General features: G+C 45.4%; 2 protein-coding genes across 3 annotated transcripts in view; one reads left to right on the top strand and one right to left on the bottom strand.

Moving 5' to 3' along the window:
* Positions 1-10643: 10643 nt before the first annotated feature.
* The window catches only part of GABRA5 (gamma-aminobutyric acid type A receptor subunit alpha5), a 55967-nt gene continuing 47760 nt past the window's right edge, over positions 10644-18850 (bottom strand). Inside the window, exons 7-9 of one of the 2 annotated variants that reach the window (XM_054205728.1) lie at positions 13399-13551; positions 11784-11995; positions 10644-10946 (exon numbers count right to left, since the gene is read on the bottom strand). In XM_054205728.1, coding sequence (XP_054061703.1) covers positions 10644-10946; positions 11784-11995; positions 13399-13551 — 668 coding nt within the window. The remainder of the gene's footprint in view (positions 10947-11783; positions 11996-13398; positions 13552-18850) is intronic. The other variant, XM_054205738.1, reaches the window with a different exon arrangement.
* GABRB3 (gamma-aminobutyric acid type A receptor subunit beta3) overlaps positions 17676-18850 on the top strand; it is a 196441-nt gene continuing 195266 nt past the window's right edge. The window contains exon 1 of the mRNA XM_054205675.1: positions 17676-17776. Within this exon, the coding sequence (XP_054061650.1) occupies positions 17676-17776 (101 nt within the window). The remainder of the gene's footprint in view (positions 17777-18850) is intronic.

The raw sequence follows: 18850 nt of genomic DNA, 5'->3' as shown, positions 1-18850 counted from the left end.
GGCAGCGGGGGGTTCTCCTCGCCATCGCCAGCCCGAATCCCCCCCCCGCCCCCGAAGGGGCGGCTCCAAGGGGGCTGCGGCGCCCAGTGGCAGCTTCCCCCAGCTGTTTTGAGAGGTGCCCGGAGCCCCAAACCCCACACTCACTTGCCCCCGGGACGCTGGAGGTGATCTCGTCAGACGGAGGGAGAGGGGTCTGCGCTGCTTCTGGTCTCGGGGTGGTCGGAACCACGGGCATCCCGATGTACGTATAGACGCAGATCCATGTAATCGGTGCGGCTACAGCTAGGGACCTACAGTACAGCCTTCCACAGACAGATTGACAAACATACACAACGCAGCGTGTTTGTATATGCCTCTGTATCTAGCTGTATGCATATAGAAGTTTGCATGCACTGTACGAATACATGGATACGCATATAGGTGCATAAGGTACGCCTGTAGAATGTATACACAGAAAAGAGGGAGATGCGCTAGACCCAGCTGCATGGATGCATGTGTATATTGGGAATTTTGGAATAAATAAGCATTTTCTGCTGTGAGCACTCGGAAATGTGACCGCAGCCAAGTGTATTCAGGGCAAAAATAGTTTGGGTCTGGACATCATGTGTCTTTCTACTCCACTAAGAAAGCACAGATGTGATTTTTAGCGACTTCAATCCTCTCCAGGTGTGTGGAGCTTTGCACCAGGCGTCAGGGTAATAAGAATATTCCCCTTTGCTTTTAGAATCGGAAATGACAAAATTTCACTTACATGACGGTAATCTGGAAACAAAAAGCTCTGATAGCGGTGCAACGAGTGATCCTTTAACTGTGATCATAAATCTCGGAAGCATAGATCTTTGCTCCCTCTTTCCTTAGGCATAATTTTTAAGTTCTGTGGGAGTTGTTTTTAATTATGACATTACATTTAAGAAAAAAAAAAGTTCTGCTGGAAGGTTAAGTCTCGCTTTTAGAATAACTCCTACATGATGCCTAAAGAGCTGGCTAGAGAGACTGCTGTTCCTGAAGTTATTTATTGAAGGAACGAGACAGCTTAGGGAAAATCCGCTGTGAGCCAGGCAATTAATTCCCAGTCATGCACTTTAGTTTTTTTTTTTTTCAATCTGAACGTCTCTTTACTAGATTATACAGCAGTTCTTTCGTGTTGACTTTGGCTAATTGCAGTTACTGTGAATTGCTAATAATCACTTGTTACAAGACTTGTGCTCTTTTCCGTCGCCAGCAGAGAGATGCGGGTGGACTCCAGACAGCCTGCTGCCTTGCGGCAATAACGGCCGGAATATTGAATGGAAGGGAAGGGAAGGGACGGTGGGAGCCCGGGGGTTGCCTGGATTTCACCAGGAAATTTCTTCAGGCGCGGGCCGGTTAAGCAGCTCGCCGATCCGCCGATGGGATGTTCGCAGGAACACCGGGGCTGTGGGGCGTGCGGGAGGCGGGACGGGGCGAGCGGGGGGAGCCGCCACCTCTCAGCTACGGGAGAAACTCCCGCAGGTGCCCGGCAGCCCCGGCGGCACCGGGCTCGGCGCAGCACGGCAGCTGGCTGCGGCCAAGAGCCTTTTCAGGCACCCGAAGGTTTTCTGAAGGCTGGTGCTTGCGGAAAAAACATCACTTCGGGCTCCGAAAAATGTGCGTATTCACCCAGAGACGCTCTCAACTCGAATAAATAAAAGCCTAACCCGTCCCCGGCAGAGCAAACTGCTGGGGAGATGCTGCAGCTGCGAGGCCGCCGCGGTCCCGGCCGGAGCGGCCGCCCTGGCCGGGCTGCTCTGCCGGGGGCGGCCGGGCCGCAGCGGGGGGGGCCTTCCCCTCTGTCACCGCCGGGGCGAGCGGCGTAAGTAGGCCAGATGGTACCGTGGCAAAAACACCCGGGGAAGAGGCACACCGGAGGCGATTTGCAAGGAGGGATGGCGAGCCGGGCTCCAGCGCCGCCTCACCCGCCGGGGAGCCGGGCGCTCGGCAGCCCCGCGCCGCCGGGACCCCCGCACACCTTCTCCTCTCCGCCGGGGGTGGCTTCCCTGCCGCGGCGGCTCCGCCCGGCGCCGCTCCGCCTCCTCCCCCTGCCCGTCGGCCCCGTCCCGCCCCCGCCGCCTCCTGCGCGGCGGCGGGATCCTCTGGCGGCGGCAGCGGGAAGCGCGGAGGGGAGGTGAGGGACGGGACGGGACACACGGGTTGCGTGTCCCCCCCCGCCTCCAGCCAGCGGCAGAACACTCGGTTACCTCTGTTGGGTGGCCGTGTGCCGTTACCGGTGCTGTATGTGGTCACCAAGTCACCCAGCGCTCCGGGAAAACCCGCAGGCTGTTAGACTGAATATTCCCCTCTTGCCTTGCGGGGTGACAGCAAGCCCCAAGGCTCGAGTGGAGCTTTACGGTTCGTTCATTATTGCCTCCTTCTCCCCGGGCTGAAAGTAAAAAAAAAAAAAAAAAAAAGAAAAAGTGATATTTAAGATTTTCCGTCCATTGTCCTCGGTGGGCTGTGTGTTAATGACAAAGGAATACATTAGCACCACTCGTCGTAATACCGTATGCCTCAGTCATTTCTACTATTCCTCTTTTCATACATGCTTTTCTGTTATTTTTAAGCACACTTTCTGACTTTGCTGAGCCTTTTCAAATTGTGTATTCAGGTAAGGGTCACGATTATCTAGCACATGTTTTAACAAAATAACATTTTATCATACCCTGTAATGATATTAAAATGTTTATTTTTTCTAGCACAATAAAATGGATCCACATTTTAACTTATTTTTCGCTGCATTTTCAGAGAATGACTGTATTTTCAACCTGAGGGATTCCAAAGGGATACTTCTGTGTATTTCTTGTGCAGGGGGCGAAGTACGGGCCTCTGAAAGCAGCTGTGCAGGGAGCTGGTTGGAATAAGTAAGGAGGGAAATGCAGAGGGAGGGAATGGGGCTCACAGATCAAGTGTTCCACTTGCTAGAACTGTGTACCCCTTTTCTAGCACTAAACAGTTTCCTGATATTGGGTACCTGAACTTTTCTGTGATTTAATGTTGAAGGAAAGCCCTCACTGGTGACTTTCCTGGCATCTCAGATGCTGAGGCTGCCACCTACACCACGAGCAACACAGGAGGGAGCTGGCACTGCTCTGAGACAAACAGGGGAGGGATGAAACCTGTCTCCTACAGCTCCTGGAGTCCTCCAGCTGGAGGCTTATTAGGGATTTATTAGAGACTTGAGGCAGCCTATTGTGGCTGAAGGTCTCTGTCACTCCCGCTGGAAGCACTCTGCTTTGTACAAGTAATTAAATCTGCCTTGAAGTAGAAAGTTGAACCTCAGAGTCCAGCCACTTTTTGTGTGCCTTCAGCTCTGTCCTTCAGCATGGGACTCTCTTTGGCCCATGGGCAGGATATGGAGAATCCTTCCCGATGCTGCAGCTCTTCAGCAGCTTTATGTACGCTTGCTTGCAGAAGCACGAGCATCAAGGGCAGGCAGGCTTGGACATCTGGGGCTGGACAACCCTTGAGTGATTGTTCTGACGACGTCAGTAACACCAGCCTGCAGTGAATGAAGATCCACTGAGGCCAAGGCTGCTGTGAGTGGCTGGTTCCAGCATTTGTTATTATGTATGTGACAAGTTGTGCGGTATTTTTTGTCCTACATGTAGTACATCAATTTTTCCCACCTACATATGCAACCTATCATTGTTGGTCCAGTGCATTGCAATCTATCAGTATTTCTCAAAAACTCTCTAAATTCATCTAACTGAAATGAGTTGGTATCTTCAATCAACATTCTTAATTTCCTTTTCACTTTGTTTTTAGCCAGGGCCAAATTAAACATCAACTTTTAAGACATGATGACTGCGAGAAGGGATAATTGCTTTTGAGGATGGCAATGAAAAGGCAAATAATGCAGTACAGAATGGGACACTTACACTTGAGTATGAATTAGTGGTAATCCTAGGAAGATCCTTCAGAAGTCCTTTGGGCTTCATAAAATCTAAATGCCATTCTTTCTGTCTTTCTCAAAATGGAACAGATGTCCGTAACAAAATACTGGAAGATGGAAAACTCGCAAGGTGAGTATGTCATCTGAGACTGTCACCATACAATTGCCATATTTAAGTGTTTGTAGTGACATAACAACATATAAAAACCCAGGAAGAATTCAAGCAATTTGATTAAACACTCCTTTAGAATAATTTAGGTTCCTCTGAACATTTCAGTGTCAAGTCAATCAGAGGAGCAAGGGTGTTAGGGGAAATATATCCTTATTACAAAGAACATTATCTCCACATTTAGAAAACAAATAGCTGTGCAAGTGCTACATTCATCTTGTCTGCATAAACTGAATAGCAAAGCAGTTTCATTCAGTTTTCTTGAAAGTTTAACTTATTCATTCAGCAAGAATTTTTGAAAGACAAGATTATTTCATAAAATCATTTCTTTCTCAGTTTTGTACAAATATGTTTAGTTATTCCACAGAGGGCACATTCCATTTAGAAAAAAAGCAGAACACAATTCAAGATAACAGAAGAGGTCTAAGCTTTAGAAAATACACTGTTGCCTAAATTCATCCTTGGAGTAAGCTGGCACAGCTCAAATATCAGAAATGAAAACCTTTTCCATTGTATTTGACTTGTTCTTTCATTCTTAATGGGCACAAGTGAAGAAATTTGGCAGTAGAACTGCACACACTTACTCTCCGGTGCTGAATTGTTGTAATTCACTTTTCAACTTTTTTTTTTCATGAAATCATACAGGAAAAACCCAATGACAAGCAATTCCTATTTATTACTCTCTTTGGCTGTGACTAAGCTGTGAAGTAGATGTGCCCCGCAGGGTCCCAGCTCAACCATACTGGGGACAGTGACATAGTTCACCCCACTCCTGAAGGCCCAGGCTCCTTCCAGGGGAAACCAGAGGAGGTTGATGTACATCCAGGTACCGCCCCAGCCTGGAACAGGATAAGGCCAAGGTGTTTACTTTGAGCCAGGATCTGGGAAATGCTCCCATCTCCCACAGTTCAGATGCCATCAATGAGTAATGGTCTCCCACACAAACAGTTCCACTGACTGCAGAGAGATTTAAATTGTTAGGTGTTGTGTAGTGCAAGGCAGTGGCATTTAACTATTCCAGCCTGGAATCGAGCAGTTTATTGAAGCATCTCCCAAACTATGGGACAACACCTACTCTTCAGGCAGGAGCACACACTGCGAGGTGGCTGCTGCTTCTTCTACCATTTCAGTTCTCAGCAAGGATTAGGAGTGCGTGGGCTTATCTGAGAAATGTAAGATAGATGGTTTCTTCAAGAAATTTCAACCTGGTTTAGCAAATCCATGATAACAGAATGAGCTCTAATCATTATCTTCTGCCTTTACCTTCAAACACAGAAAGCAAGAGTCAATATAACTGGAAGTGATTTAAGTATAGAATGTCTGTGGTGCCATATGCCTTTGTCAGGTAATTATCATGTTATCTACACATCAGGTAAACTCCAGTAAACTGCTTACCAAATTAAAGCAAAGGGCCTGATCCTGCAACTGTGTGACTCCACTGTTTTCAGGTAGTTCCGTATTCAGTGAAGACAAGGAGACTCTCCATGTAAGTAAAATTGGTCAGATTTAGAGGTCCTGGCAATGAGTCCTGCAATGGAGACCAGAAAGTGATGCTGAGCCATTCAGGGTAAGAGTCAGACTTCACTGTAAGCAAATAAACCAAGCACAGAAAACCCTCTGAGGCAGACAGAATGGCTGTGAAGATGCTGCAAAGATAATTCTGAGTTTCATGTTCATGTAGTGAAAAGCCTCACACTGGAGGCTTTTTGCGGAAGTTTGAGGAAAATGAAAAGCAACTTCTTGTGATTCTTTCTCTTTCCTGCTTTGGGATTCATATGCATTCAGACATCCTTTTAGCATGCAGGCTGTCCTCTGGAGGTTCACAGATTGCTTATAGTCTTCAACAGTGTAGTAAATACAGCCTCTGTATTGTCCCAGAAGCACTCTGGTGCCACTTTCACAAGTACTCTGTGGCCCAGGGTCTGACTAGGCATTCCTGCACTCCATCCTTCTCTTGCAGAAGAATATTTGCTGAGTAGCTGTACAGGGTCAGGACAAAGGTCTGGACAGGGCAGCATCCTTCCTCTGAAAGCAGCCAGAAGCAGAGGGGTTTGGGGAAGAATAAGAGAAACAGGGTACGTATGTACGATATTCCTCCTAAGTACTCCTCTAGCTTCCAGCAGTCAGTGTCTCAGGATCCTGATATAGTTTCAATCTATTTAGAGAATTGTGCCAAAGCCCCATGCTCCTAATTGAACTTGTACCCACAGAACCTGGTTTCGGTCAGTGACTGTCCCGTTAGTTCCTTAACAGTAACTGTTTTTATTTTAAAACCCTACAACTAACTACCCAATCTTCCTGTGGGGGAAAAAAAAAAAAAAACCAACCAACGAAAACAAAACCAAAACCAAAACCAAACCCACTATGTTTTTCATGTAACATGAATGTTTAGTATCTGAGGGAAAGAAGTGTTAAGAACCCAAGTTTGCAATTGCAAATATTATCATATATAATAATGTGTGATAAAAATGCTTGAGCCTGTGCCACCTGTAGGCTGTGAGAATGATTGGGAAGAGAACAGGTACTGACGTACCTAAACGTGAGGAGGAACTTCTTTCCTGTGAGGGTGGCAGAGCATTGGAACAGGCTGCCCAGAGAGGTGGTGGAGTCTCCGTCTCTGGAGACATTCAAAACCCGCCTGGACGCGTTCCTGTGCAACCTGCTCTAGGTGACCCTGCTGTGGCAGGGGGGTTGGACTAGATGATGATCTCCAGACGTCCCTTCCAACCCCTGTCATTCTATGATTCTATGATACATACCTGCCAACAACGTGATAGCATGCGTACCTATGGGGTCAAAAAAAGGGCAAGTCATCATGCGGACTATCTCCTGGTGGGTCCTCATCAGGCCACCCATCATCCTCAGACACCTGGTTGAGCAAGATTAGTTTGGTGCATTATGCTGTGTGTGTCACTGATGTTGCAAGAGTTACATCTCACCTTTTATTCTGGTGAGACTAGAAATAGCAAGCTGTTGGTAAAATGATTCCCAGCAAGAAGCCTTGTCCAGATGTGTTACCCAGCACACATCCATCTGCCATAAGTGTCAATGGCATGTGATATCATCATCAACCACAGGAAAAGAGTCAAGGACAGTGCACAAACACTCACCTGTAGGGCCACAGGCAGTCTCCCTCAGTGATTAACAGTGAGACCCTACCATGCCACTCATTGCGTGGTCACTTTGCCTTGCCACAGGAGGAATATATACCCACTGTACAATGTGTACCCATGAAATGATTAGAAGCAAAGTTCCCCGGGTGTGCACACCCCAATTAAGAGGAATTGTTATGTTTGCTAGCTCTGACAGCGTGTTGGGCTCACCTCCCCTTGTCTGGTTACTCAGCCTCCAGGAGCCTAGCACTGCATTCGTTGTACATCTCTGTGGCCTTAGGAAGAGGCAGAAGAGGCTGCAACTGAGAGGTCTGTCTTGCGTATGCAGAAAGATCAGCTCCTCTCCACCAGTCACAAGGCGTTAGCTGTTTTGTAGATGCTCAGTGAGTGAATCACTGGGGACACCCAGTGAAATGTCTGTGCACTTAGGATCATAGAATCATAGAACAGTTTGGGTTGGAAGGGACCTTTGAAGGTCATCTAATCCAACCTTCCCTCCAATAAGCAGAGATATCTTCAACTAGATCAGGTTGCTCAGAGCCCCATCCAACCTGACCTTGAATGCTTCCAGTGATGGGGCATCTACCACCTCACTGGGCCACCTGTTCCAGTGTTTCACCACCCTCATTGTAAAAAATTTCTTCCTTCTATCTAGTCTAAATCTACCCTCTTTTACTTTAAAGCCATTACTCCTTGTCCTATCACAACAGGCCCTGCTAAAAAGTTTGCCCCCATCTTTCCTGTAGGCGCCCCTTAAGTACTGGGAGGACACAATATGGTCTCCCCAGAGCCTTCTCTTCTTCAGGCTGAACAAACCCAACCTTTTCAGCCTGTCCTTATAAGGGAGGTGCTCCAGCCCTCTGATCATCTTGTCCCTCCTCTGTACTCGCTCCAACAGGTCCATGTCTTTCCTGCGCTGAGGGCTCCAGAATTGGATGCAGTACTCCAGGTGAGGTCTCACCAGAGCGGAGTAGAGGGGCAGAGTCACCTCCCTCGACCTGCTGGCCATGCTGCTTTTCACGCAGCCCAGGATGTGGTTGGCTTTCTGGGCTGCACGTGCACATTGTTGGCTCATGTCCACTTTTTCATCCACCAGTACCCCCAAGTCCTTCTTGGCAGGGCTGCTCTCAATCCCTTCATCCCCCAGCCTGTGTTGATACTGGGCGTTGCCCTGACCCAGGTGCAGGACCTTTCACTTGGCCTTGTTGAACCTTATGAGGTTCACATGGGCCCACTTCATGAGCCTGTCCAGGTCCTTCTGGATGGCATCCTGTCCCTCAGGCTTGTCAACCGCACCACTCAGCTTGGTATTGTCCGTAAACTTGTTGAGGAAGCACTCGATGCCACTATGTCATTGATGAAGATATTGAACAGTGCTGGTCCCAATGCTTCACTGCACTGTGTCCCTGTTGGACTTGGCAAAGCTATGTGCCCTTCACCAAGAGAACAGGAGCTCTTGATGGCTCTCAGCCTTTTGGGGGAATAACCTGCATGAAAGAAAAGAAATTGCCATGGGACTTTATGACTGCAATTTTTCCCTGTTTTCAGTCCCCAAAGGGCCAGATTAATTGTATTCAGATACAATTATCCCACTTTTAAAAACAAAGAAATGATGAAACAGGGGGGCTGTGGCTACCCAAAGCCATATGGGAAGTCTACGTGAAAAGAGAGATCCAAATCCTCACCTTGGCTCAGGACAGCACTGCAGCTAATAGATGGGCATGCCCCTCCCTTGCTCCTCCTTACCAGCTTCCAGTCACCCGCTCAGTCCTGTGGCTTCTCTCTGGCCACTGAGAATTTGCAAATTTCTAATTCCACAGCATCAAACGAAAAGCTGCAAAAAGGAATAGACGTGTGAGATTTTTTTCTCTTGGCAATGTTTAGGAATGAAGGGGATGAAGAGAAGACACACAAGAAGCCCAGACAGCTCCCCAGTCCTGGACCAGACCCTCACCTCAAAGTGAAGCATGGACTCTCTTCTCCGTCCCAAACAGAACATGGGGCTGATGTTCCATAGCAAGAAAGCAGCTAATTCGGAAACATCCTTATTCACTGTCTTCGCTCAATATGTACCTTTCTGGGAAACACTGAGGATGCGTCATGCGCATACACGTGATCGAGTGTGTGTGTGTTTGCCTTCCAATTAGTTCTTTCAGCTCTTGTGGTGATTTTTTGGTCTCTCTAAAAGGACAACCAGTATAAAAATGACATTTTGCAATCAAATGTTGAATGCATTTTTTATTTAAACATTAAGATTAAATTACAAAAGCTTCTGGAACAAAGAAAGGATGCCAAGGAGGAAAGAGCTGAAAACTCAGATTGCATTTTCTCATTCATTGTGAAAGCGAAACACATTGGCAGCAGCAAGGCGTTTTATAGAAAAGTTTCAGATGGACAGTACAAAGACCTTTCTGTCAATATTGTCACTGAAACACCTTGCTGTCATGAAGCACATTTTTTTTGCAGATCACACTTCTTAGTGTTGGCTGATTCGTTTTCATTGTGGGAAACAAGTAATAATTATTTCAGAATTACTGTAATTCTTTACTGTTAATCTCTGCTAATATAACACAATCTTCTTCTTGGGAAAATGTCCAAACATTGTTTACTTTACCCTAATAAAAATGTCTACTGCTGTTGTTAAAAGTTTTATTTGCACAAGTATGTTCCTAATCTATGTTAATTTCATGCAATATATCTCTAACTTTTGGAATAAATACTGAGAATCGTTAGAGAAATTTCCTTGGAATGCAAAATCCAAACAAACTTCATATTTTCTTTTATGGGCAAAATTCCACCACCTTTATTTACACAAGTAGCATCCTGCTCCCTATGTTACTTCACTGCAAGCTAGAGGCTTGAACAGTGAAAATCAGCGTAGCCCCATTAAGATTTACTGCATTGTGTTAACTTCTAATGGAAATTGGGCTGAGCAGTTTCACCTGTGGAGTAATGCGCTACTTAGAACCAGTAAAGGTGCTCAAACATAGCCCTACACTTAGTAATTTGGCACATTTACAACTGGCGTTACTCAGTAACCTGTCAGATGACAATAGTGGAGCTCTTCTGTAAAATATAGGTTAAGCCTACATTTGTATGACTGTACATCTGAAGTATAAAAACCACGATATGTAGTACACTCGAACAGTTAAAAAATATAACTTATTTTATTTGTAAACTATCAATGCAAGATACTCAGCAGCAAAGAAGCCATGTTCAATGTCTTCTGATCTTTTATAAAGATCTGTTGCTGTAAGTAATATAATTGTCTCCGAAACATCTGAGGTTACATGTAGAAACAATCAAGGCAATATTATTTGTACATATTATTAAACATGCAAAAAACTTCCTGAAGAATATTGCCCAAATGTAGAAAGTCGTCTGGATCTCAAATTTTCCTTGGTAGCATCTGCTTTGTAAGTATGGCTCACATGTGGCTTTAGAGTCCTTCAGTTTATTTTGGAGAATTGGCACCTTTAATAACAGGCTCCCTATTCAAATATGTGGCCCAGTAAACTAAGTTAAAAGTTCCAAACAGCACTGGGAAGATTATCCGGGACATTTTGTCAATCTTACTGATGCTGTTGTAAGTCTTTTTGCTTTCAGCGGGCTTTTCTTCTGCAGGCTTCACTGGAGCAGACGCAGTGTTTGAGATGACAGATGGGGCTGAGTCCTTTGGCATGTTTGGTGCGGGGGTCATCTTCCCAGTGCTGTAAGTATTAGTTGATTTATTTCCCATCAATTCACGCTCTTTCTTCTGCAGTGTAAAGAACCAAATGTTAGACCGCAGGAACAGAAAGTGGAAACACGTTCTCAAGATATTAACCCAAAAATCTAAGTGCCATAATCAATCATGCTAACAAATGCCTGTTGGCTATTCCGGCTTTGACTCCCAAACAGCTGTTTATGCCTCGATTTGATAGCCCTCATGCAGGTTGGACTTTCCCTGATGCCAGAGAAAGCTAAGAGCGGCCGGCCGGACCCAGATCCCACCTGGTATGTGCATTTGCAGCTTCTTTTGTCAGGGCGATGCAGTCCTGCACCTGCAGAGGTTGCTGCCATGGCAGGAAGGTTGCAACTGGATGACCTTTAAGGTCCCTTCCAACCCAAACCACTCTACAATTCTATGAAAATTTTCATTTCAGCGTGGAACGCAAAAATTCATGTTTTCACCTCTCTTCTGTCTCTTTTTTTATTGTCCCTGGTGGGACACTGACTCGGGGAGCTCAATGTGAGCTTTGGCATTTATTTGGCAGAGCATACAAGGAGTGCTCTGCAGAGATATGTTTCATAGTACATGTCTGTGACTATCAGAAGTTTGCTCAATGAAATCCCATGCCACGTGTACTCAGTGCCCTATATCCTCCTGAAAACCACCCACTCCATACAGATGGTGGAGACTGATAGTTTATCTCCGTAAAGAGAAGGTGGCATATTTCCTTGCAAATTTTCCCTTACAGGAAGGTGAAAGTATGCCATGAGCTAATAAAATACCTTTTCCATGAAGAAGCTGAAAATTGTCCATTCAGTTATTTGAACTATGCTGAGTAACTGCTTTTTTATTCTAGATATTTAAAAAATGTAAGGTAAGCACCTTGATTTTAGCAGCTTCCTGGGCTTTTTTGCCATCCCATGCCCAACTTCTCTTGGTGAAATAGTTGACTGTTGCAAATTCAATCAATGCAGAAAATACAAAGGCATAGCAGACAGCTATAAACCAGTCCATTGCAGTAGCGTAGGCCACTTTTGGCAAAGAGTTACGGGCACTGATACTTAAGGTGGTCATGGTGAGGACCGTTGTTACTCCTGTAAAGGAGGAAAAAACCAAAAAGAAGCAGAGATCAGTTTGGTGGCTCTTTCAAGTTCCTTAATGAGTTATGAGCAGGCCCCAATTCAGCAGGATACCCAAGAAGGCCACATGAACTCAGTGTTTGTATAGTACAGGCCAAAAGAGTAAGATACTTTGCTCTCCAAGAAAAAATGAAAGCCTCCACCCCCAGGTGTTTACTTCTGTGGTGTTCTGGTTATCTCTAGTATTTAAATAAGTATTTTTAGGGGTAATGCAAAGCCAGCTGTAACATAAATCAAATTCTCACTGGTGTTTTATCCCCGTACACAGATGCATGGTATGTATAGTGTCCCTCATTAAGCAGTACATTATAAAATCAGTGAGCAACCCCTTTAGCAGTACCTGTCAGAATAAAGTAGGATTACTGATTTTATTTCCTTACATGGAGATTTTACATATGAAATCATTAGCTGTTATGGATTTCCTTGACTATAGCTCCTCTTTTCCCACAGGCCAGTAAATGACAGAGCTGCCACTACTTTAATCTGTGGAAGGATGCCCCCAATAGGACAAAATTCAACTCTCAGTTACAGCTTTGCAAACCTAGAATGGATACCACAGGTCAGCAAAGCGACGTTGGTACCCGTGTTCTCTCCATACAGCTTGCTGAACTGATTTTTTGATCAAAGCTGCTGACTGATTTCAGTAGGGTTGTACAGAAGAATGACTCTTTTAAGAACAGCTGAATGAAGTTTTACATAATCAACTGTTCCCGCTCCCCTCACTTTTCATCTAGTGAAAATTTTGTATTTCATCAGCCTTCACTTAAGACTGTGTTTATTTTCTGCAATCTTCTAGTGATAAATGGAGTAATTTAAGAGACCCCAAAGGATTATTCCATGACAACTTCTGTAGTAAATACACATTTTCTAAATGCAAAGTCATATTAATTTGTTTGATGGTAATAGAGATAATTGTCACTAATTAACCTCTACATGGTTTTCCCAGATAAACATCTTAGAACACAGATAAACAAAATGTCTTGAAGTGAAATCTGTTTCAAATGCTTAGCTAGAATATATACTAAATATGATAATATGTATGTTTTTTTGTTCTATACAATACAGTATTTTACCTGAGTGGAAAAAAAACCCTGCAAATCACACTAATCTGATTCTTCTGTCTTCTGTCCTTAACCTTCATACAACTGATTCTTGAGCACTTTCTGTCATAACTTTAGCAAAAAAGGCCACACTGTGTTTTTAAATGGATTTTGAATTTAAACTGGAAGAGAACAAGGGAACACATAGAACATCTCAAGCAGATACAGACATCAATGCACTGTGGTTTTGTTACAGCAAATCACTTCCACAAGCCAGATCGTTCCTTCCCGTGTGCTGGGAGAAAGGGGGATACTCACCAAAGACAGTCCTAGCAGGGACAGATTCTCTGTTGAGCCAAAACGACACTTGTGATAAGATCACAGTCATGATGCAAGGAAGGTACGTCTGGATGACAAAATAACCGATTTTTCTTTTCAGATGAAAATGGGCTGTCATAATAGTATATTCGCCTAGAAGGAGAAAAATGTGCATGTGGGTAAAGTAAGGGAGACTTTAAGGACTTAAGCAGGCCAGCTCCACCACCCCCACCTATTTGACGATACCACTCAGCCATTCTTAATTGCGTGAAATATGCCTGGATTTCTGCAGTGTAGAAAACCAGGACTTGAGACAGAGGTGCTGCTAGATCCTGCTAGACTTCACATGCAGTCCCCAAAAGCAGAAGACAAGGACTGACTGCTCCTTCTGCACTGAAAGGCTGCGGTCCTTCTATGCACCTGGGACATCTTGATGTTCACAAGTTTGAAAAATCTGGGTTGCTGGCACTGCCTCAGTCCTGCCTGGTTTTGACTGAGTCCTGCAAACTGTCTTACCACAGTAACGATTAAGGCCATCTACTCTAAGAAACCTGATTTAGCAGCAGGACTTAACCTCATTAGGGCAACTGTTACTGCCAAGCCATCGGTTTTCCGTAATGAGAACTCCCCCTGCTTTAGGGACTGCCTGTCCCACTGTCAGTGCTGCAAAAAATGCAGCTTTGCACGTGGATCCTGGGAGGCCTTGTGGATCTCAATACCCAAACCCATCAGATTGCTTCTCTGAAAAACCAAAATCCCTCTCGTGCATGCAGTTTTCCTAGAATTTGGTACACTTTAGCCCTCGGAAAGAGAATGTCTCTGGATAGACATGGTGCCAAGTCTTGTTCACTTGTGCAATGAATATTGTACTGCCTGCATGGAGAATTCACTGAAAACTGCCACAGCAGTGCTAAATTCTGTGCCTGCTTTAGATGCCAAATTCACAGCATTGCCTTAATATGGCTTTTGTCAGGTCTTCTGAATTTCAATAAAAGCCTAAAAAAATGCACTCCAAAACCAACAGACCAGCTGTCACCTTCTCTAATGTTTCAGAAAAAATCAGAACTTAACCGGTTCTTTCAGAGTGTTCCTGTAAAACCATAGAATTGTTACTGAAGGCTATTCATTGATGGTAACTGCTCCCCAAAGCCAAAATCTTGCTAGCTAAAACCAGACTAGTTTGTCTAGGAAAAATAAGAGTAAAAACAAAATGAAAGAATATAAAACAACCGATCCCTTCAAGCCCTAACAGATTCCGCTCACACTGACACCAAATTAATTTAAAAGCATGCATCATTCAGCTGGGTACTGATGAATCAGAGTAATGCCTGCTCTGAAAGATATATTGTCCTCCCAGAATAAACCAAATACAGCTATAATCTCCGTTGCAAGACTTGACTGTTAGTCTCTATGGCCCAGCCACAAAAGGAAAATACATAACAGACTGATTCTGCCTTGAGTGAATAGCCCGAGTTGAGCTGCAGCCAGCATCGCTAAGCAGTTAGATTTGGCAGATTATTTCTAAGTGACAATATGGCTAATTAGCGGAGAACAGGTCTGCAGTGAAAGGGCTTTTGCAGGTATAGCTGCACTGATATGTTATGCTAGAGGAGCTCCGCTATTCTGCATGAAGTTTACAGACCTTGTTTGTGCTGAGGATTTTACACAGAAAGACTGGAACAGCACAGGAATACCTTAGCTGACAGCCTGCCTCAATCTTTATGACTTTCTTCTGGAGTCTGCTTTTCTGGTGAAACGGTTCCCTGAAGAGGGATGTGGAGATGGACAGGGAATGCTGTGAAACTGCGGAGAAAATCCCTGTGAAGCGACGTCTAATTTCTTTCCATTTAGTGTAATTTTGAACCAGGGATGCTGAACATGCTGTGGTCTCAGGAGGAACCCCACTTGCTCTTTATGTAGGAGCATTCAGTTTGTGGATTACCCATAAAATATGCCAGGAGCAGCAGGGTCTATGTGCCTGTAATCTGTTTCTCAGTTGCCACTGCACTGGGATGTGTTTGAGTCACAGTTTCCCTGCTCGCTAAGGAGTGACGATGTGCATTATTGATTTTGACAGTATGCTTTTGGAGCTGGAATAAAAAAACCTCTACGCAGCTTCTGCAGAGCAACAGGACCCCCCTTCTTGTCCTTTCTAAAATGCAGAAACGGAAAACCTACATTTTGATGGCCCTCCACAGCTGATTTTTACCTTGTCATTTTCTTTAATCTATCAAAGCTCGTCTCCACTGAAATAATGATATCACTTTGATTTTGTACTTGCTCTTCTTCCAGCTGATATCTTCTCCGATTTCCCATGCTGTCCCTTTCAAAAATGCCTACGCTAGGAATGCTTCCTCCAGCAGACTTAGGGCTTAAGTAAACCCCACAGCTTGTTTTTTAATGCCCTGGGACCACTGCTTAAAGTAAAGCTAAAAGCTGCCTGAGTTGGCCCTTTGTTTATATAGAACAAAATCCTGTCTCTGTTGGAGTGGCAAAGCTCCCTTTTACTTCTGTAAGGCCACTGTTTATCCTTAGACCATAAGCTTTCTTCAGCAAGAGCTTATTTTTGTTATAGGTTTATGTGGCACTTAAAAGAGAATCCTGTTCCTAATGGGGTCCACTCATCACTGCACAAAACAATTTTAATAACAAATTTAGCACTAATGAAAAGCCCTAGAGCGGGCATGGCTGCATTTCTTCACAGAGCTATGCTACTGTTTTACGGCGTTCTTTTTATGCTTGCAAAGCTGCTACAGTATTTTTTTGGTATCTAGATGATGGAGTTATGGAGATCATGCTTACAAATTTTCCAGGATCTTACAGGCATCCTTCCATCACCATTATGCCGGGAATCAATAGTGTCTTTTAATGAGGATAGACCAGCCCCCGAGCTTGTTTGTTTACTGGATGTAACCGAACTCAGGTGTATCAACAGCTGTTCTGACGAAATCCTGACATTAGGTCTCTCATGCCACATCCCTGACCACGCTGCCATCCACAATATTTGGGCCCACGAGAAATGCCTGTTTCCTTTTTATAGTGATGCAGAGGGAAGATTCATCTCAAGGAAAAAAATCAGAATTACTTGGTGCAAAATGAAGAGCTGAATGCTTCTTTTATTATTTCGGCTTTGGATATTTCAGAGCTCAGGCTCCAGCTGGCAGAAGATAAAAGAGTGGGTTTTTGTTTTGTTTTGTGGCACTGCAGATCCTAAGTTAGTGATGAGAGATTCTGGGTATGGGGAGCAGAACTGGGCAACCATTTGCGGAAAGCAGCAAGATCCACTTGGACCCAAATCCTGTATCTGATTGTTTTCGGCACTTGCACCACTAGGACATAACAGATGTTGGGCCTGTTGGAAACAGTGTGAGTAGTCAAATATCTTCTCTTTTGGGGGAAAGACGTTTGGGGATGCTAGCACACACACAAAAAAACCAAACAGGTGGCACATGTCAGAGCTATTTTCTGTGGCATGGCTAAAACATTCCCAATTTCAAGACTGGTTGGTGAATTAGGAGTGCCAGGATATCCTTTCTGAGAGGAGCTAAGCTTAGAGGCTTGCCTACAAAATCAACAGAATCCCAAGGGATTGGTGCAGGTCTGGCATTGCCATTTAAAAAAAAAAGTCTGCTAGAAAGGAGAGCGTAAATGTCCCACGACATACACAAACATTTTCCTATGCAACTGCAAGGGCTGTGTAGTTTGACTTGTGTGTCAAAAAACCCATAAAAGATCCAAGCACTTGGATTTGTGCAATAGCTATTTGGTTTTTCTTTTTCACGTTCAACAATTCAATAGAAGGAAGAAATGCCTTAGACAGCCGCTTATAAGTAACCCTGATTACTGGCCTCCTACGAGCTTGATGAAGTCCAGAAAATCCATCGCTGACTGATGCTTTCCCTGTGCAAAATCGGATTTTTGTATTTTGCTAATCCCCGGTACAATCTGTGTCCTGCTCTTTGTGATCCACCCTGCAATCAGAATCCAGCCATCCCAGATGTAACCATGTAACCCGGGACATTAATATAAAATCTTGACGTTGGAAAGCAAGCATTTATTAGCCTAAATCTTAAGATACAAGAGGGAGGTGTTTACTGAGCAGAAACTTTGGGATTTGTCTGAAGAGTCCCCTCTTTTTTCCTTGGGCTGAGGAGTACCAGGAGCTTTCACACGCAAAGCTGCAAACTGGAAGTGGCCCAGAGCTGACACACTGGAGCACTCACTGCCTGAGCTGGATGGTTTTCTCTCTTCTGAGGAGCAGAACGAGCTTGTAGGAGATGCCCCAGTACATCCTCTGGATCATTTTCATGGCAATGATGAAGGCGAGAGGGGAGCTGCCGTTCATTGCAGAAAACAACGCGGCTATGATGGTAAACTGGTAAGGAAAAAAGCACCTTTGCTCTTTAATGGGAGATAGCATGCTTGTCCTTTTTCTGCAGCGGTGGCTGCTCTGACTCCATCTATACGCTTCTCTTGACTTTACATATCTTTGCTTTAGCAACAGCTTTGTGTCTCCTGCAATGGGGGAGGGAGCGGGCGAAGCTCTATAGGATGGAGACGGCGGTTGTGTTTCGTGGGGTCCTCTGTGGTGTCCGAGGCAAGCTTTTCCTCACTTTGGCTCCTATTTGGAGAGTAGGTGGCAAGCTCAGCCGCCCCCCTCTTGATTTGCCACATGTGGCATTTGGACAGTTTGAGCAGAAAGCTTTATGCGCCTTCATGTTTCAGTCCCACTAACTTTGTGTGCGAGCGTACGTGTACCGGTTTTCACATCCCCTAAATTGTCTGTGGATAATAAATAGATCCTAACTCGATCTGTACCTCGTCCTCTACAACCCTGCCTTCGGCTCGGAGCCCGTCGTTTTTCACCAGGGACACAGTGCCTCACCAGAAGACTCTGTCGTGTTTTGCCAGCAGGAATTGCTCCCAGCCGCGTTGCTGCAGGCTGACCCCTTTCCCATACCCTTCCCCAAGCCCCACGCGACCACTGGCAGTGGAAATCCCCCTTCCTTCCCTCCCTGGCAGGCTATTTCGTTTCCAGACTGAGGAGTCCCCGCACTGTGTGCCGCTAATGCTCTCCAGGCCAGTGCATTGTGTAACCTGGTTAAGCCCCCGTCCTGCTGAGCCCACGTGAGCCCTGTCCCTGCCTCGACCCCCCCGGGAGTCCCCCCCGCCAATGTGCGCCCAGGGCTGCCCTTGCGTGGGAGCCTTAAAGAGCAGGGGGGCACGGCTCACGTGGGTGCCCGGCCTGCGATTAAAGCTTCTTTGCCTCCCTAATGCTGCCACATCTGGCGCCTCCGCTCGCAGCCCCCCAGGAGGAAATGGGAATCCTCGGGGTTTGCACCTCCTCTCCGGCCACGTGGTGCCCCTGGACATGCTGCCGAGCCATGCCACAAGCCACAGCCCCACCTGCCCTCCGGCTTCTCTCCCCCCAGCGCGGTTTCAATCAAGCAAA

The sequence above is a fragment of the Rissa tridactyla genome, chromosome 1 (assembly GCF_028500815.1).
Source record: "Rissa tridactyla isolate bRisTri1 chromosome 1, bRisTri1.patW.cur.20221130, whole genome shotgun sequence".
NCBI classification, from domain to species: Eukaryota; Metazoa; Chordata; class Aves; order Charadriiformes; family Laridae; genus Rissa; species Rissa tridactyla.
This window is presented reverse-complemented; position numbering and strand designations above follow the sequence as displayed.